General features: G+C 36.2%; 2 protein-coding genes across 5 annotated transcripts; one reads left to right on the forward strand and one right to left on the reverse strand.

The window, feature by feature from the left end:
• Positions 1-1,263: 1,263 nt before the first annotated feature.
• Positions 1,264-9,668, forward strand: LOC106519582 (uncharacterized). Of its 4 annotated transcripts, none has more exons than XM_014011312.1 (20): positions 1,264-1,440; positions 2,529-2,665; positions 2,804-2,992; positions 3,086-3,947; positions 4,056-4,234; positions 4,326-4,456; positions 4,639-4,800; positions 4,904-5,069; positions 5,151-5,252; positions 5,703-5,844; positions 5,915-6,115; positions 6,202-6,317; positions 6,431-6,599; positions 7,245-7,424; positions 7,532-7,807; positions 8,514-8,578; positions 8,722-8,832; positions 8,909-9,117; positions 9,194-9,274; positions 9,542-9,668. In XM_014011312.1, the coding sequence occupies exons 2-19, from the start codon at positions 2,591-2,593 to the stop codon at positions 9,270-9,272; spliced, it is 3,414 nt and encodes a 1,137-aa protein (XP_013866766.1). In that variant the 5' UTR covers positions 1,264-1,440; positions 2,529-2,590; the 3' UTR covers positions 9,273-9,274; positions 9,542-9,668. The 4 variants fall into 4 exon arrangements, with proteins under 4 accessions (XP_013866766.1, XP_013866768.1, XP_013866769.1 ...); XM_014011314.1 differs by having other exon boundaries at positions 4,341-4,456; XM_014011315.1 differs by having other exon boundaries at positions 4,365-4,456.
• Positions 9,669-11,252: 1,584 nt separating this feature from the next.
• On the reverse strand, positions 11,253-19,320 carry LOC106519585 (C3a anaphylatoxin chemotactic receptor). The gene is made up of 4 exons (XM_014011317.1): positions 19,307-19,320; positions 16,200-16,338; positions 14,433-14,616; positions 11,253-12,858 (listed from the first exon to the last, which is right to left on the reverse strand). The coding sequence occupies exons 3-4, from the start codon at positions 14,607-14,609 to the stop codon at positions 11,995-11,997; spliced, it is 1,041 nt and encodes a 346-aa protein (XP_013866771.1). The 5' UTR covers positions 14,610-14,616; positions 16,200-16,338; positions 19,307-19,320; the 3' UTR covers positions 11,253-11,994.
• Between the last annotated feature and the right edge of the window lie 321 nt (positions 19,321-19,641).

Here is a 19,641-nt window from a genome sequence, read left to right on the forward strand (position 1 = left end):
CTGCTGCCTTTCATTTTACTTATGATTTGCATTTTTAACCCTTACCCATTTATTTTTTTTTTAAAGAAATTAATAAAGTTAATAAACTAAACTAAAATGAATAATTGACAAATAACCATAAATGTCTAATTATAAACTACATATTTAACATTCGTGCCAGTTTTTTGCTTTTGAACTAAAACAATCAATCATCTCTCTATTAACGATTACAAAATATTATTAGGATTTATTTTTGTAGGGGATGCTGCAGCCCGGGCCGAAACCTTTACAGCACATTTCTAAAATTATTACCTGTGTTTGTTTTTTTTTTTCATGAAGTTGTATTTTGGAAAGTTTTGTTTGTGTCTTGTTTGTGCCTACTCTATGAGGAGAATATGGAAAGCCATTTGTGTTTTTATTCAATTTTCTTGTTACCAAATGTCATGATAATTATTATTATTTTTTGCTTAAATATGAAATAAGTTCTGAATAATAAAAAGATTGTGATATGAATGGTGATGAGTTTTGGTTTGTTCTACTTTTTCTATGGTGACATTTGTAATAAAACTATATGAAATGAAACATTGATAAATTTAAGACTGCATAATCATGCTGTTTTTAATTTATGAAAAATAGGAAGTCAAATCTAACTTCTACACTTTAGTTTCCTCTTCATTTTAATAAACATTTTACTTAATTTAGAAACAAATACGTAAAATGTGCTCCAGTTAATTTAATCCCAGTGAGGAAATCAGATTTTTCTTAGGTTTGTTCTAAGTTAGAAGTAAAAAAAAAACATTTCAATATGTTTCAGTTTATTTATATCTATGCTCACAAATAAAAAAATTGTATGACGCACAAGCATTTAGTAGGCTGTGGGAAACAAACGTACTAAAAAACAAAAACACGATAATACCCTACCACTCAGAATGTAAAGAGATCCATTTTATGCATCGGGTATAACATTTTGACCCAAGTTTTACCTTTTGACAATCTTGTATAAGTGTCCAGTGAAACCAGTCCGACCCAATTGATCCAGTGCACTTGTTTTGTATTCAAACAATGTAAATGCCCCCCAGAAACTCACTTACACAACATTGTGTTCAACCAGTTTTCAGCACATTAACATGCACGGAATGCTCTTGTTTTGTACGTTTAAACACTCTGATGTGAGAGCAAAATCAAGATAATGAGCCGGTTTGTGAGCTTTTTCCATTTAAAAGGTCTGTCTTCTGTGCTGATGTAGAAAACAAAATTCACAGACCAAGAGCTCATTTGTTACAAGGCTATATCTGTTCACCATAACTTGCTGGATCTGAAGACTTCTAATTCTTTTTATCCAACATCAGAGGCAGAAGACGTCCATTGAGCTGTTTCTAGATAAACATTTTCCTCCACAAGAAAGAGTTTGAAAAGTGATGCCAGTTTCTTCAATTGGACGAGATCAATGAACAAAAACAAGTGAGATCAGTATTTTCTTTAAGTTTTCTTTTTTTTTCAGAAGTCATAAACGTAGGATTTTCTTAGATGCTGAGAATTTTATTTTTTGATGGTAGGAATCTCGAGTATAAAACCATGTGTGTTTGAGGAAAACTCAGAATTTTATACCAAAAATGCAATTATAAGTCATTCTAATGACAAAAAAGTCCCAACTACAAGAAACGGAAAGAACCCAATTATTGTTTTGTAACAGTTTTTGCCCAGTGTTTTCAGTAAAGAGTAAGATGAAAATAAACCTCATCATTGTGAGAGAAATGTGCTATGGAGTTCCATTTGTGCCAAAAATGTGTTGTTGGGCTTTAGTCTTAAACCTTGCATTGACACATAACATTGTTTTGTTCTGTCTATACGACTATACAAATGTTCCAAAACCATGTTTACAAGTCGTTCACTTTGTCTTCATGTTATGTTTTTAGACCATGTTGTWGAATATGTTGCCTTTTTAACATGCTGCATTCTTACAGAGATTAGAAGCCTTTATTTACTGCATACTTTAAATTTGGCTTTTACTGGTGTTTTCACTCTCAACTACAATTAGTAAGTCCAATGAAGAACACCAAGTAGCCAACCAGAAGACACTGGCAGGTGTTTGGTTGCAGGAACTCTCACATTTGTGGAAGGAGGCGAGAAGCACAGACTTCAGGTTGCTGCCAGCAGGTATCCAGTGTGTGATTCAGCAGCAGAGGTTCAGTACAAACTGTGAACTATTGATTCATCCTGCACACTATGCTTGAAATACGTTGCAGAAGATCTATGAGTTTAATTAAATCTATTTCGCTGAGGACTTTTAAATTTACACAGAACATTAAAGTCTCTTGATTTGGTAACAAAAACAATTGTTTATTCATGTCAGAACTTTCTGATTCAGCCATTAAAGTTTTACCTGCAGTTTTCTCTGATCTCATGACACCAGTTGCTCAATCCTCCCAGCTGTTCTCTTTCAGAATCATCCTGCCCAGTCAGATCCTCTGAAACTCATGTCCTGTTTTGTTCCTGTTCCAGTCCCAGACTTTTTATACTATGTACCAATTTGTTTTATCTTCCTTCAGCTGGCTCTGATATACCTGTGGGGAGTATCCAGTAAGTAAAACTGAGACTCCCTGCTGGAAAAATGGTGAAACTACAAAGGATTATCTTCTTGATTGCAGCAACCATCTTTGTTTGTGGAGGGGCCGTATGTAGCAAGGTTTGTTTCTCTTGGTACTCATTATGTGTAGTTATTTGTACATGTATGCCAATAATATTGTAAGTATGCAACAGAGCTTAGAGCAGTCACCTCACAGTAAGGTGGTCACAGGTTGGTGGTCTTGTTTTTCTTTTCCAGACCACATTCCTTCTCCTCATCACCTTGTCTCATGAAGGTACAAAGACACTCCTTCCAGAACAGAAACCCCTGGCACTGATGTGTMTTGGCTGCTCTSTCATTGCACCAAGTGTGTTTGTGCTGCTCARAAGCATCTGGAAAACATGCCATAAAACATCAACACTGCCCAGGAAAACAACTGCAGCCCTGGTAAGAGCCAAACTCAGATCTCTTGTTCTTATTTTTGTCTGACTGCTAAAAACAAAACAAGTTTCATTGTTGTTTTTATTGTTTAATTTTCAGGTTTTATTGTTTGAACTTGGTGTTTCTGTGGGTGTAGCTGGTCTCATCATTGCTGTGATGCCACATTTGGACATTGTGACCAACATTACAATCCTGAATACTGTAGCTATCCTCTCTGTGCTTCTACAAATGTTCACTCAGTGCATTGCCAAGAAAAGCAACATCATCTTGGTACCTTCCATCATGGCCTTCATCAAGGTTTTTGCAGGCTGCAGTCTGTTGCTTGTTCTATCCATCATGAAGAACCCTAATGATGTAAACATGGCTGKTTGGTTGGGYCTTGCTKTTAGTGGGTSCATCTTGGTGTCTTTCAAACGGTGGGAGATSCACCTTAAGCTGATCTGTGAGAGCAGCWGCTYTCTCTTCCTCCAGAACTTCTTGAAAGACATGACAAGGAGCCAGAACTTCCTGCACATCATGTCGAGYATCATCAGGATTGTAGTCAYCACCTGTGTGCTTGGAGCCTGTGTCCCTCTGAACAAAACAAACTGGGAKACAGTGAGCTYCATTCAGGACCATGAAAAAAGACTTWTATTGATCATCACTGGCATCCAGSTGATCTCCTCAGCACTCTGTCATCAGTTTGCATCAACAGCCTGCAAGATACAAACTAYTCAACGATGCTTYRTTCCAGTTTTGTAYRTAGCTTCCCTGGCTGTGATGGCTTTGCTCATCGTTCCTGTTATTGTTTTCTACAAAGACATCATAGACACAACWGAGAGCTTCAGCTTAACAAGTTACTGCAATTTACTCATGGATGAAAAAAATCTAAGAGGAAGTGGTAATATGTTCCTGCAGCTGGTTTTGGATGTTACAAAAACTCTGTGCTACTTGGACATGTCCAACATTGGATTAATGACAGGTAATCTATCAATGCTGTAATCAACCTGAAATTATAAAGCTGTAAATCATTTTCATTAATACTGTCATGAATCCCCATCTCACTTCTGTTTTCACTTACTTTCCTCAGGCATGGCAGTGTCCTGGTGGATTGGCATTGGTTTAGCCACCATTTATATCTGGTATTCCAAGAAACATTGCATGCATRTGACTCSAAACCAGTTTATAAAGAGTCTGCATGATGGGGTCTTTATCGAGCAATCTTTGCTYAAGACCCAATTTGACATCCAGACTGAAAACAACACAATTGTGAGTTTGTTTTTCTGTCCTTTTCATTACTTTTTATGTTCAGGACTTCAAATATCAATCTTTGATGTGACTAAACTTTTGTTAATTGTAGGAATGTTTCTCAAAGTTTGTTGTCATTCAAACATTTAAGGAAAATACCACCACTGCTATGGTTTATCTGTGTACAACTATGTGGCACGAGACAGAGGATGAAATGAGGGACAATGTGATCTCAAWGTTCAGGTGAGAGACCGTTTAGATGACAAGCTTCACAACACTCCAGGAGCATTTAAACCTTTTGAACTAATGTTGTAGAAAATACATTTTTAATTGAATATCTGCTCCAATCACATCCTGTATAAATGCATCATCACATTTAGAACTGTACTTCCTCCTTTTTTTTCCTTCTGTGTTTGATTTTTAAGGCTTGACCAGTACAGACCAAAGACGGAGCCAAAGTTTAAGGATTTCACTTTTGAAGCCCATATCTACTTTGATGATGCTTTTGAACATGTTGATGGAATCCAGAGTCGTCAACTCAACAAATGTGCAAAAAACCTTGTGAAAATCATCTCTGAGGTGTATGGGTATGAACCTTGTTCAGATTATCTGAAATAGTTTCTTACCTGCCAGTATACTCGATGCATGTTTTACTGTCTTTATAATCAAGCATTTATCCTGTGTGATCAGCTCCTTCATCAACACTGATGATACTTTCCTTGGAAACAACGAAGTTTGGAAGCTCCTAAAGACACCATATGGAGGTCGTCTCGTCGTCACCTTGCCTCATGGGAATGACTTTGTGGTTCACTTCAAGGACTCAGAGCTCATCCGGAACAAGAAGAGATGGACTCAGGTAGGCAGAATGTCATTAAACTCTTCAATTAAGGAATCTTGTAATCTTGTATAACAATTATGTTGATTTAAAAAAAAATAGGTAATGTACCTTTACTATCTTCTGGATTGGAATCTAATGACCAACAACAACAGAAACCTACAGGAAGGATTTATTGAAAATAACATTGCAGAAGAGATCCAGGTGAGAATTCAAAAACATCTGATTCAGTAATGAATATTAACATGAAAGTTAATTTATTATACAGCATAATTTTTGAGTTGTAACCTAGTAGAGCAAAAGTACACTGTACATTCAAAGCATTTGTACATTCCTTGTCTGTCTTTAAAATAAAACTAAAACCCACATAGTGACAAACCATTTATGTACAGGTAAAACCTGTGCATTTTTTAAAATACCTTTGTTCATTTTGAAGCTGCTGTTAGCCAACCATGAGGGTGTTTGGATTTATACAAGGAAACTACGAAGGACCTACAAAATAATTTCCAAAAAAATTAAGCAGGGGTACACTCGCACTTCAGTGCAAATCATTAGTTCAGCCTTGAGCTTGTCTAACAATTGCTTTAATTTACATGAAATTACAGCTTTATTTCTTTGAATGTAGAACTAAACTAAAGTAACCTGTTTATCCAGAAAATGAAGAAGAACACCTACTTGTTGGCTATGGATGGAGACACGTATTTACAGCCCACTGATCTTAAGATCCTCCTGAAGCATCTTCAGTCTAATCCTCGTGTTGGGACTGTGTCTGGGAGAATTCACCCCATTGGGACAGGTTGGCACAAACAAATGTTTAAACATTATTGTGCTGTCATTTGAACAAATATACTGAGTTTCTTTTTCAGGTCCTGTAGTTTGGTTCCAGAAGTTTGAGTATGCAGTGAACAACTGGTTACAGAAGACAACTGAGYATGCGTTTGGCAGCTTGTTGTGCACTCCTGGCAGCTGCAGTCTGTTCAGAGCAGAGGCGCTGATGGATGACGATGTCTTGGACAAATTTTCAGTCGAATCCACTAAGCCCAACCACTACCTCCAGTATGACCAAGGTAACTAAATTACTGTTTCTTTCTGTTGTTTTGATTACTTGTACAGTTTTTATTCCTTCCTAAATACATTTTCTGTGCTTTTAAAGGTGAGGACCGATGGCTAACTAGCTTGCTTTTAAGACGTGGGTGGACAGTGGAGTACATTGCTGCATCAAACTCTTACAGCACAGTACCACAGACCTTGAAAGAACTGTTTAACCAGGTACAAGCACAAGTTATGCAGAGAGTTCTGTAAAATATAACAAACTGAATTGCTGCTTATATTTAACAGATTGGTTATCAGAATTTACTCCCTAATATGTTTTTGTTTTCCAGCGAAGACGATGGGTGCCGACCACACTGGCAAACACAGTCGACCTGCTGATCTTCAATTACAATATTTCCACAAGGAAGTCACCCATGTCCCGGCTATTCATATTCTAYCAAGTGTTTGCCTTCTTCGTATACGTTTTATCACCTGCCACCACCTCTTTTTGTATAGCAGGTTTGTGTTTTGTTGCATTTGAACTTCTATGTTATTATGTGATTTTAAGGGACTACAATCCAGTTTAAAATAAGCAGATCAGAAAGGCATTGAATAAGGAAGAAATTGGGGATTTCATTAATAAAACGTGAAAGATAAAAGAACCAACTTTGCAGACAGGGAAGTGGTAAAAATGTAGTCCAGTAACCGGCATCAATGTCATGACATTTATTTTATTTTATTTTTTAGACTTTTTTAGAATTTTTAGAATTTAGAATTTTTTAGACATGAAAGAATTCTCTGTCTCTCTGTCTCTCTCTCTNTCTCTCTGTCTCTCTCTCTCTCTGTCTCTCTCTCTCTGTCTCTCTCTCTCTGTCTCTCTCTCTCTCTGTCTCTCTCTCTCTCTGTCTGTCTGTCTGTCTGAGGAAGTAATTTCTGCACTTCTGCTAGCTGGCTGTTTTTCTTCCAAGCAATATTTGCATGCGTAGGGTAGACTGTTAATGCCATTGGTTCTGGGCTGCAAATGTGTCTGTCCTCATCTTTATCAGCACCTTTAGTCGGATTAAAAGTGTACTCAACTCTTGGTGAACTGACATATTTAGCAGCTTCAGCATCATTGGCATAAACTGAGAAGAACTTTTACACTTCTTCTGTTGTGTCCTCCAGTCAGTTTGTCCTTCCTGCTCGACATCCATTTTGCTGTGGCTCTGCTCGTAGTCGTGATACCTTCTGTTATCTACGTGGGACTTTGTTTCAAGCTCAAAGAAGACTATCAGATCACTACGGCAGCAGTTTTCAGCATCTTATATGCAGTTCTCATGTTTGTGTTAATAATGACTCCTTTCGGTACGTTGCTTCAAAAGGTTGTAATGCAAACACATTTAGTCATTCTTTTGTTTCATATTTATGAGTTTAACTCTAAAAATCTGATGTTTTTATCTGTTTACTACCAGGATCAATGGTGAAAGGACAAACCATTCTGACACCAAGCAGCGTTTTTCTTGGCCCTACGTTCATTCATTTCTTTATAACCGCGGTCATGCATCCTCAGGAACTTTCAAAGATGTTGTATGCCTGGTTCTACATCCTCTTTTTGCCAAGTTTCGACACCTTGCTTTTTATCTACACGGTGGTCAACATGAACTGCATCCACTGGGGCACCAGAGAGACTAACTCTGATGATGGAACCCTCAACCCTACAGCCCCACAGCTAACAAAAGCACAGAAATGTAAATCCAACAACCAAAATGTTTATTTATTTATTTATTTATTTATTTATTTATTTATTTATTTATTTACTTATTTATTTATTTGCATTAAGCTTGTTTTCGAGGTGAAACAAATATCAGTGGAAATTCTTGGTTGTGCATTTAGGTGCCAATCCTAATCTCGTAGACACAAATTGTTACCTAATCTAGATCTGACCAACTAATGTTCTCAAAGATTTGTAAAGAGATTCTTTGCATTAATTTGGCTTAAAATAACTTTGCCACCATACCAATTTCTACAGGTTACCACATAAAGTTCTCAGTTTACTCAATACATTTAGTATCTTGAAAAATTAATCTGCTTTACAAAATAGAAGACTGAATTTCATTTAAGTTGATGCTTTGCACATATTCTTTAACTCTTTTGCAGTGTAGTTTGTTAGAGCTTAGAAAATGTTGCAAACTACACTCATCTACTCTCAGACAAAATTTGATTAATTCCAATGCGTCATTGCAATAACATTTTCACTGTTTAAASACTATGATCTGAAGATTTACAATAATTTGAAATGCAAGGTGTTGGCCATACAAAGCATGACATGTAACTAACTTTTAATCTTTCATGAAATTAATCTCCTTGCAGGAAGTCTAAAGAAAAGGGATGTGGTTTTGTAAAATATTCCAAAATGTAAGACTGACTGTTTTTCTGYCATAATTTGTTCTACAGGTTGGACAACAGAACTGCAGAGTTTGTGTGGTGACATACAGCTGCAGGAGGAGTCTATCAGTAAGGTAATCTGTACAGTTTTCATCCAGTTTATTCTATTCTTTCACCCACTTTTCCTTTCCTGGTTGCTGGTGCTTCTATCCAGCAGTCACTGTGTGAGAGACAGGATGGGTCCCAAATCCATCAGTAATGATCTTTGTTTCTGCAGGAAGAAGAACACTACTGGAAAGCATTGCAGGAAAGGCTCCTGAAACCGTTTCAATTTGACAGGGAGACYATTGAAAAGAATCAAAATGACCTGAGAGGGTTTAGAAACAAGGTTGGTGTGAAAATCTTTAGCTGCTTTAAACATAAAAATGTATTTAAAGTGAATCTTTATTTTTTTTCCACTACAGATCAGCTTTTGGTTTTTCTTTGGGAATGCCCTGTGGCTGCTCTTGCTTTTCTTCATCAACATCTTTAAGCTCCTACCCTGCCTGATAAATATTGATGTCAATGTTGAAGAAACCGGAAGGATATTTCGAGTTGAGTTTGTGGGGTTGACATTTTTCCTGGGACCTGCGATGGTGGTTTTGCTCCAGTTTATTGGGATGCTGTATTACAGGTGAGCACTTAAAAAAGACTTGTATCTTGATTGTTTTAATTAAAATAAACTATTTGTGTCTTTTTTGCTCCTGTAGAGTTTATGCAATCTTTAACTATATCACATCTTTGGACACTGAGCCTGAACCACTGACATGGAAGAAAAAACATTCTTAAAGGTATTTTTTAAATTTCTGTTAATATATCTCTGGTACTTAATCAAATCCTGTTAATAATTCTATTGGGCTGTAGCACTGCTGCTGCCACAAACATTATTTCAATAAATATTAGTGGTGCCAATGTTTCTGCTACTAATCTAAATATTAAAAAGCTTTGAGGTAAATTTCAATTAAACTATCTTATTGTTAAAAATCTCCAATCCAGTTAATTTATTAAAATCACAAAGAAGGTTAAATTTATTTATTTATTGTTTGTCATTTCTGCAGGGCATCAGCTGCCAGCTGTATCAGCTTCACTAATCAGCCTGAACTTCAACTCTGCCTCAGCTGTTGGAATCTGGGAAACAGATTATTCTTGTTGAACAGTTTATAATAAAGAGAGAATGGAAATTAATGATCACTCTCTCAAGTCTTTATTTTTGTGAGTCTGCACATAATGCAAATACGTATTTTCAAAATATAATGAATTTGGTGAGTAAAATTTATAAAAATGTTTAAAGGACCAATTATTCCTTCGGTGCTTATTTGGTTTGCAGAAGCTGGCCTTATGTGTGTACTRCTGTAATCTTAAACACAGGTGGCAGTGTGTGCATGCTTCAGTCTGTTTGTTTTAATGGTTCCTATACGTTGTGCAGGAGCTTCTTGKTGTTGTGTGGTTGTGGCTCAAACTGTTATTTTGGACCAGTTCTAAAAGAAGAATCAATATGAAGCAGTATAAATTATTTTTAGTAAAACAGATGATTTAAATAGATTTTGCAAACAAAACTCACTTATCTTTTCTGTTTAATCTGATGTGGAGAACTGCCAGTTGTTTCCTGTGAAAGCACTTTTTCTATTTTTTGTGGTCACCAGGAAATCATCCACCTTCATCTTATCAACATCCAACCCTCTGCATCTTCTCTTCCTTTACGTTCCTGAACCACTTTTGTGGTTTTTGTTTTTCTCCTTCCTGGCGGCTCCATCTTAAAAACATGCCATGCAGAAAAGAAGAACAAAAGTTTCTATTTATGTCATGATACTGACTGCAAGAAAAAGATTTCTGCAGACTGGATGGAGAAAAATGCTAGAGTAATTGTACATTAAAACAGAAGAATCAAAAGAACTACACCAAGTATAAAACATAACTAATGAAAACTTTGTTTTTTCAACAATTTTACTGAAATGAACCTTTTATTGCATCTGACCTGTGTCATAAGCTTCAAGGAAACTGTTAAAAAACCTTTTATTCCATTTAATAGTTTTATTTGGGTTCATATTGTATTCACACTGATATGCTACTTTGTAAATGAATATGTTACAGAAATTTACAACAAATTAGAATTAAAACAGAAGCTCAACACAATAGATTCACATTTAAAACTGTAAAATTCTGTGTTGGAGCTGCAGCAGAACAGAAATGTTTAAAACAGCAGAAAGTTCAACAGAAACCAGCTTTATGTCTAAGAGATGTTTTTCATCTCTGCAGAGCTCCTCCCTCACAGCTGTGTTTTATTAGCTTGTTGCTAAGGATTGATAACGAGTCTCAGTTTATTGTTCATATAGCTTCTGCCCACTTCTCCACTTAGATTACAGCGACACAAATGGCTAAAACATTTAAAAGCATGTTTTATGGAAGCAACACAAATGTTTGTGAAAAGCAGGGAACTTTCTGTACAGTTTCAGTTCTTATGACCTTCAGCTGTTTTAAAGACGGTATCGTGACTATTACTAGGTTTCTTGTAATAGTCTCGCTTCCTCCTGCAGTTTTATTCTTATCTCTTCAGACATGTCKGTTCCAATTTTCCTCTGTGACCTCAAACACAAGCAGCTAAAACAACCTAAAAACGTTTTACAGGAAAATGTGCGTCTTATTCAAGAATCTTTTTTTCCAGTCAGCCTCATCTGAAAAGCACTTTAGRCAAATTAAAAATATAATGTATCTTTTATTTTATTTTGGGGATTATTTTTCTCATGGTTACATAAGATGGTCTGATTCTGATAGTTTAATGTTCAGAAAACACCACATTTCAGAGTGCCCTGTCATTTTGGCRGCACAAAAAACTGCTTTCAAAAACATTTCGCACATATTGTCACATTAAATATGTTTTTCAAACATCCATTGGTGCATAAGAACACATTTACTGCAGTGAACACTCACACTAAAGTAGTTGGTTCACAAATAACATGGTTATCTTGCTTATCTTTGCTAAAGTTAAAGGTAGACATCCAACTAGGAAATTCCGTTTTTTTAACTCTTGAGCTTATTTATGTAGACATAATCCAGACTATACAGTTAAAAACATTTTGTAAATAAAAAAATACAATTTAAAGGATTTAAATTGAGTAATTATGATGGATCGTGGAGCATTTCATTATTTACAATCTTGATATATTAAAGTAAAACTAAACACGTTCAGAGAAATGTCTGCTGATTTGTTAGATGTAATGATTTCCTCACCTTTTATGCACATCAAAAAATACATCAATAAACATGTTTGAGTTCTTTTCATGCCAAAATGTTTCCATTTTTAATTGCACTATATTGCGTCTTTTATACAACATTTTTAATACATTAATTTTTTTAGAAGACAAGTTTTAGGTTCTTGATGATGGCTGGGTTACTGAATCAACKTTAAAAGTGTTTCAATTCCTTTTGTAGCTCTACTTGTTCTGTTTATAATTTTGAAATAYCTCGGAGCTAAAATAGACTTGACTTCTGAGTTTATCGACTATAAAGCGACTCAAACTTCAGTTCTTCCTGACACCACAGCAGAATCRTATTTTGAAGCAGTGGTCTCATCTAAATCGTTTGACTGACTCGTCTGTCCTTCGACATCTTCAGCCAGGGCTCTCCGGTAAATGCCTGTTAGGCTCTGCCTGAACTGCCCCCTCACATTCAGCCCCACGCAGAAGTACAACAGCGGGTTCACGCAGCTGTTAAAGTAGGCTAGAGCAGACGCTAACGGCTGCCAGATCTTCAACACGGCGTTCTTACTGTCCACCATCTTCACAAGCTGCAGGCAGTGGTAAGGAGCCCAGCACAGGAAGAAGGCAATCACTAGTGATGCTAGTATACGCAGGGGGCGGGACTTCCCTACCAGGCGGGTGCGTCTGATGCCCACACCAGTCATAATGTAACACACGAGRATGACAACGAAGGGTAAAACAAAGCCACACAGGAAGCGTATGAGGTAGAGAGCATATTTGGTGCTGTTGTCCCCCTCCTTCGCCTCCTTCACATCCATGGAACACTTGGTCCTGTTGTTCTTCAGGTAAACTTCCCTGTAGAAGAAGAAGGGCATGCTGAAGGCGATCGCTGAKATCCAGATGAGGACTGCCACCACTCTGGCTGCACACAAGGTGCGGCGTTGCTTCGTAAAGATGGGCCTCCAGACACAAAGCATCCGGTCCAGACTGATCACAGCCAGCAGGAAGACGGAGCAGAACATGTTTGCATATTTGAAGAAGCTGTTGAACTTGCAGACGAAGACGCCGAAGGGCCAGTGGTCATAAAAGAGCTTCTTAATSAGGGAGAAGACTCGTGTGATGCAAAAGATCAGGTCCGCTATCGCCAGATTCACCAGCCACACGTTGGTCACTTTCCTCTGTACGGAAAAGAACAAAAAAGATGAAGGGCAAAAGAAAAAATCCATTTTACCAATAGCTTGCAACAAATGCAGCAATGCATCTGCTGTCAAATATTCTTTGTTATATCTTAACTTGCAAATTCAGTTTAACAAACAAATGATCAAATATAAATTAAACTAACAAAAGCATTTGATCACATCTATTAAATGCTAACTTCAGTCAGGATTTTAGTGTCCAAAATTAGTGGCAGAGCCAGACATTTTTCTCATGGGTAGCCAGACGGGGACCACTACTCACACAGGGGTGGCCAGGAAAATTACATMATTTTTACTTGAAAATTTCTGCASATGTTTGTGTTTTGCTCATTTCRTTATGTCSTTATAGAGGCAGTGCCTACCTTTATAAACATGGGTGTCAGAACATTTTAAAAGTGGGGAACACACTGTAGGGGGGTCAAAGGTTCCTCCCCCAGAAAATTTTGAATGAAATTGATGCAATTTCCTGCATTCTGGTGTATTTTACCAGGTTGTTTAACATACTCTTACCTACATAAATAAACACTTGATTCAATAATTATTTCAGAGACAGATTCTTCATTAAACTCGTATCATTATCCTGTTTTTAAACTCACTGCTACAACTTTTTCACTGCTACAATTTATGTGATACAATTTATCATATCTAATGACTTTAGAGGTGCCTTTTACTTTTATATTATTTATTGATTTATTTTTAATTGTAACACATCATTGTGCCAAATAATGATGATCTTCAACTGCATGTATAAAACTAGTATTAATAACTTACCCAATGAACAGGTGCAATATTGATACTCACTAACAGTGCATTTAAAGGGGCATTTCACTTTTTCTGATTTAGTCATAAGTCTACTATTAACCAAAAGGGACAGAGCATCATGTAGCCTTCATARCAGAAAATGACACTGTGTTRTGATGACAAAAAACAAAAACATTTCTCACAATAAGTCAGATTACATAAAGAAAAATATCACATTTTGTCACTTCTTTGAGCCTGGTGATGTTTCAAACTGTTAAACACTGTCTCCAACTGTTCAGGAGGGTTATTACACCCCTAAARGTTGTTTCACTGTGGAAGGGGTGTGTACAGCAGCGTGGCCGATGGGGTCGCCAAAGATTTGTCTGTGGTGGCCACGGCCACCCCCTAGCTCCGCCCCTGTCCAAAATGTCTCCAGGAATGTCCATCACTGGAGACATTTTGGTAAGGATTCCAACTTTGTGACAACACTTTGAGTAAAGCACTTTTCCAACTCGACCGTGCCTCAGTGCATAAAACAAGGACTATAAAGCCATGAATGATGAGCTGACTGGTCCGCACAGACCACTGACCTCAACCTCATTCTCATCCAGGACTGGATCGAAAACTGCAAACCAGATGTTCTCATCCAACATCAGTGACGAATCTCATACGTTTTCTGCTAAATGATTGACCAGAAACCCACAGAAGTCTTACAGAAAACCTTCCATCAAAGTGAAGCTGGTATAGCTGCAAACGCCACACAGTCTCCAAAACAGTAAATATTATTATATTCAAACACTTTAATCTATTTTCACCTTGAGCTTGAATCCAGCCACCCAGATCACCATGGCGTTTCCTGTGAGGCCAAACAGGACGGTAAGAGTGTAGATGACGATGCTGATGTTGTCCATGACGGCCTCAAAGTCCACTTTTGTCGAGTCATCCTTTAAATGTTTGGTTTCTTTTGAAATCAAAGACGAATTTGGAAACATTGTGCAACTGGAAAACATAAAGAAAAAGGGCATTTTAAAAAAATGTCCTTTAAAAAAATGTCTTTATATTCACTGGCTTTTTGTCATTTTTTAATCACTTGRTACCTTAAAAACTGATGCAAAACAAACAGACTATTTCTCATTATCTCTGGGGTTTTCTTTAGAAATGATTAATTTGACTATTTTATCAATCAGTGGTTGCTTTGACTTGCTTTTGTACACAAGACCTCTAAGGGATTACAACTAATATACTTTTGTGTGCAATTAATGATTGTATGTATGGACTGAATATTAGAGAGTAACAACATTTATTTTTAAGAGCAGATACCCTAAGAACCTCCACTCTGTCAACATTTTACACAAGAAATTAAGTTTTCCTTAGTTTGAAACAAACAAAAAACAACACAAAAAGATTTTTTAACAACAACGAAGGCATGTATGAGTCTTTAACTGTTTCAAGCCTTAACATGATGAACAAATTAGAAACAAAGAAAAGACTTTGAGTGAGATGCCAGGTGTCTAAAATATGCCCGTCTGAATCAATAACCCAGTAATAGTCTTATCTTATGATTCAATTTCCTGTTTGACAAAACAATCAGTTTCATCTCAGCGTGGCCAAGTAGCCACCCATATGTGGATTTATTTTTGTTCATGACTAATGTATCACATGATTACATCTTAGTTTATTTATAATATGAACTATGTTGTCAAACAGAAGTGCACAGGAAAACTACTTTATCAAGCCAAACGTGAACAGGAAGTCGAGACTYAATGTAATTAAACTTCTTCAGGAAAAAAAAGAGAATAAAGGTCTGTGCACAAGGCTGGAATCAAACCAACATGTGTTTTCTGACTTAGTGTCACATGAAAAATGAGAACGCATAAAACAACATTTTCTCCCATCCAGCAATGAAGTCCCAGAACAGACAAGAATGGGAAAACAATCCCTCAAAACTTCCATTTCCTTAGACTACAATTTACATTTAAGACTGTCAAATCATTGCTTGATATTTTTATTCATATTATACATAACATTTTTTGGAATTGAAGTTATATTTAATATAATCTGATCTTATTCTGGTTGGATTAATAAAATAGGTAAATATGAAACCAGTAAGAGAGCTGTGGTGGGAATGTAAAAGAGCAGTTCAGACCTGAAACTATGAGGAAAAAAAACACACAAAACACTTTGATTATCCTCACACCTATAATTAACAATTCATTTCATGTCTCAGAAACCACTAAGCTCTAACTCCCACAACAACATAATACTTGTGTCCAAAAATACGACTTCTAATGTTATTGCACAAGCTGTTAAAATTCATGCAAAACTAAGATTTTGCAGTCAGCTGAGTGAACGTTATAAAAGTCTTAAAAATGCTAATTTAGTTTCTATAAATATTTTCTTTTATTAGAGTCATAATAACTCCTATTAAATACAAACCAAGTCTGGAGGTTTGAAATTATTGTACAAACTCGAACAGGTCAGATCATAAAGTAATTGAAATTTTAAGAAATTGTAAYGTTTAACTAATACATTAAATGGTTAACAGTAAACAATACAGTATTTCAAACCAAAAGTGACCTTACCAGTTAAATAAAACACTTCTGAGCTTCAGAAGAATATCATGTAAATGCAGGTGGGTTCTTCAGTTTGCAGAAGCAGCGCTGCTTTACTCAGTGAGGGAMGTCAGACTGAAACTGCAATCACTCTGCAACTTCCTTCAGTCTAAGATAAAAAAACAGCGAGGCCAAAGATGTCAGAATCAGATGTCACATTCTTCCTGACAAACGTCACATAAAAGAAAAATCTCTCAGATCATTTTTTCAAATGATCATTAGCTGGGTAAATATGAAAATAACTGTGTTGTTTGACATGACCGCTCTCAGAGAATCCCCTTTTTGGTGTTAAAATGCTCTTATGTGTCAAATTATATTGTCTTTATTTTTAATAGAAAGCAGCCAAAATTTCAAAGAGAGGTTTTAAATGAGTTTTAGGAAGCCTRAAAAAACCACCAGTGAATGAGTGATCCAGCTCATTAGAAGTCAAATTACATAAAAAATAAAAGCTTGATCAGTACTTTGCATGACAAATTCATAGAAAAAATTGTTCATGTTTGATACAGAACTTGTTTTATTTGTACAGCACAGAACTTGCGTCGATCTGTGATGAGATTACTTTCTCAAAGCTGAAGCTGATGATTTACAAACAAGTCATTAAAACTGATAATTTGCACATGTTTGAGGCAGTAAATGGTAAACGAAGATAAGAGGGTTTTTTTCACCGCGTGTTGTTTTTTGTCTCACAGGAGGGCAATTTTCCTCAGATTTCATCACTGAACAAAATAGGTTGCTTACCCAGTTCAGCTGCAGAAAGATGGTCTTGTGTTAATCTGATAAGGCAGCTGCGAAAACTCAACAGTGGGCATGTGTGCTAGGTTCACGATGTTGCATTACAAATGCCTTTCCTGACTTTGGACAGCCCTCAAATCATTTAAATCTAATTTTGCACAAGATRTTTCACTATTCAAGCAAAAACAATTAATGTTTTTTGGGTTGATCAAATGATTATAAAGCAAAAACTAATATAAAATAACCAAATATGAACCTATAGACTATACACATTATAGATCTTGAACAGGATGTTGCTAAAGGCTAACATCTCTGCGGAGCTACATGGTCTGGCTGAAAACTAAATGACATTTAACACACTGGAAATGTCTACCAAGTCTTCTTTTAGGAGCTCTTTCAGCCACCGTTCACTCAAATTACCACAAAGCTTTTTTTTTCAATCTGATTAAAAAAATACCACAATGCTAACAGAAGCCTTTACATCATCACATTGTCTAATCTGTTTTGTAAAACTGCAGTTTGGCGCTGCAGACCAAGATGGTTAGTATTTCTATAAAATAGATGTTTATTAAAAGAAAAATAACCCAAACCACAAAAACAACTAGATGCTTGAACCTGGCATTTCCCATTTCAGTCACTTAAAAAATAAATTGATCATTTGAGTTGATTTACTCGTGTGTCTCATGTGACTGCTGTAAGACACGAGTAATCAGCCAATTAAAACAGCTGTAACATTAAAATAACTCACGACAATCAACAAATCTAACTGTAAACTTCATGTGAAAACCACTTTGTTTTAAAAGGAAATGGCAGAAATATTGCTGACACAAACACTTTGCCCAGCGCTGCTCTTTAAACAGCTGCTCACCACAAAATTCTGATTCACATCCAAAACAAGTCCACCCAGAAMCATGAGCGCTACCGTCACTTTCAGTTTGAGCTGCAGTCAGAGAAAATAATGGAATCATCAGTACAAACATGATGACAAATACAATAAGTCACATTTTGTGTTCCAGGTGAATAGTTGCAAAAAGAAAATATATTAAAATCATGAGTACTGTAAAGTAAAAAGGTATTCAACTGTCGATCCAAATGTTTCTTTATTCTTTTTACATTTTTAAAAGATTCTGTTAGTTTTGAATCTGATTCTAAGCGCTGGGTTTCTCAAATCTGTACAAAATCTCAGTGCAGTTGAATAAAACCCAAACCTTGGGGCCAGAAACAATAACTTCCCTTAATTATTTGGACAGTGGAGCTACAAAATGAAAAGACGGCCAAGAGTCTCTGAGGACAAAGCAGAACATTTAAACTGAGATCAGAGCATGCAGAGCTGAGGATGAGAAAGAGTCCCGGGTTCAAAGTAACCCTGAGGTTCTTTGTTGGTCTGTATCGTTTTACAGAAACACATCCAACAACTCAGCAGACAGCAGTTTCTGTCTTTGTAAAGGAGAAAAGAGCAAACCTCAACTCAAAATACATTTCCTGCTCAACCTTTGGGCTTTTAATAGAAGAAGACCACACTACGTGTTCTGAAAACCTTTACTAACAAACAGAAACTAAAACTATCAATTAAAAATTATCACTCACTCAACAGTAAGTATTTATTAACATTCATGTAAGTTATGTGAACTAATGTATTTTCTGAAGAATAAGTTATGAGGGTTTGGATGTGCAGTTCCTTGATGTTCATCACTTTAAATGTGGTGAATCCTTCCTCATTTCTGTCACACTCAGCCTTCCTGAGAGCTTCTTCTTTTACTTTATATTACAAACCTAAAAACACCTCAAAGATATTAAATCTAAAACAAACATTGTTAAAAACAATGACGTGTCAGTTTTTTTTAACCACACAATGAGTAATGTGCAAGTTGCATTCTGGTTTTAACCACATGTTGAACAGGATCACAAATGGGAAATGTGGTTTTAAACCAACATGCAGTTTCTTTTTGACAACTATAAGTGTTGTTACTGTAAAACTGCATCATTTTATTGTGACAATAAATGTTTCCCAATGATTTGAAGTGATTTGAAGTACTGAAAAATTAACATTTTAAAAACAGAATGCAAACAGTATAGAGGTTTTGTCTCAGTTAAACAACAAAACAATTTCCACCTTGTTTTACTCTTAGAAATATTTTTGTTGCCTGAATTAAAAACAAAACCTTTTTAAACACAAAGAACCACTTCCATAAAATCTCCACAGTTAAACTCAAACCTCTTAGTGGACCTGATAAAAAYCTGTTAGATCAAAACATCAGGTTCACAGCAGCTTTTCCAGATAAAATACATCAAATTACTTTCAAATGTTAAAAAGAAAAACTGGTCCAGGATTCTGTTTTTCTTACCTGCAGGACTGGATTTTCTCTTCAGGCTGAAATAAAGAAACAGAAATGAAACTTCTGTTCAGGTTCCAGTGTGACTATTGCTGTTTCTTTAACTGGTTTTATTGCAACTCTAGCAGAGTCATGTGTGTTTGTATTGTCTCTCTATTGCTCACACATTTACCCACACACACACTTCTCTCTCTTATGTCATTTTTTTGTTGGTTTCCTTCCCTTCTGACCACCAGCTTCTCTCTTTTTCTTTCACCGTCTCGTTCAGAGTGAGCCATTATTTTGAAAATCAAGCTTTCTGCTTTGTACAAATCATCCAAGTAGTGATGTTTTCCCAAAGTGGGGTG

This window comes from Austrofundulus limnaeus, unplaced genomic scaffold (genome assembly GCF_001266775.1).
Source record: "Austrofundulus limnaeus strain Quisiro unplaced genomic scaffold, Austrofundulus_limnaeus-1.0 Scaffold79, whole genome shotgun sequence".
Taxonomy (NCBI): Eukaryota; Metazoa; Chordata; class Actinopteri; order Cyprinodontiformes; family Rivulidae; genus Austrofundulus; species Austrofundulus limnaeus.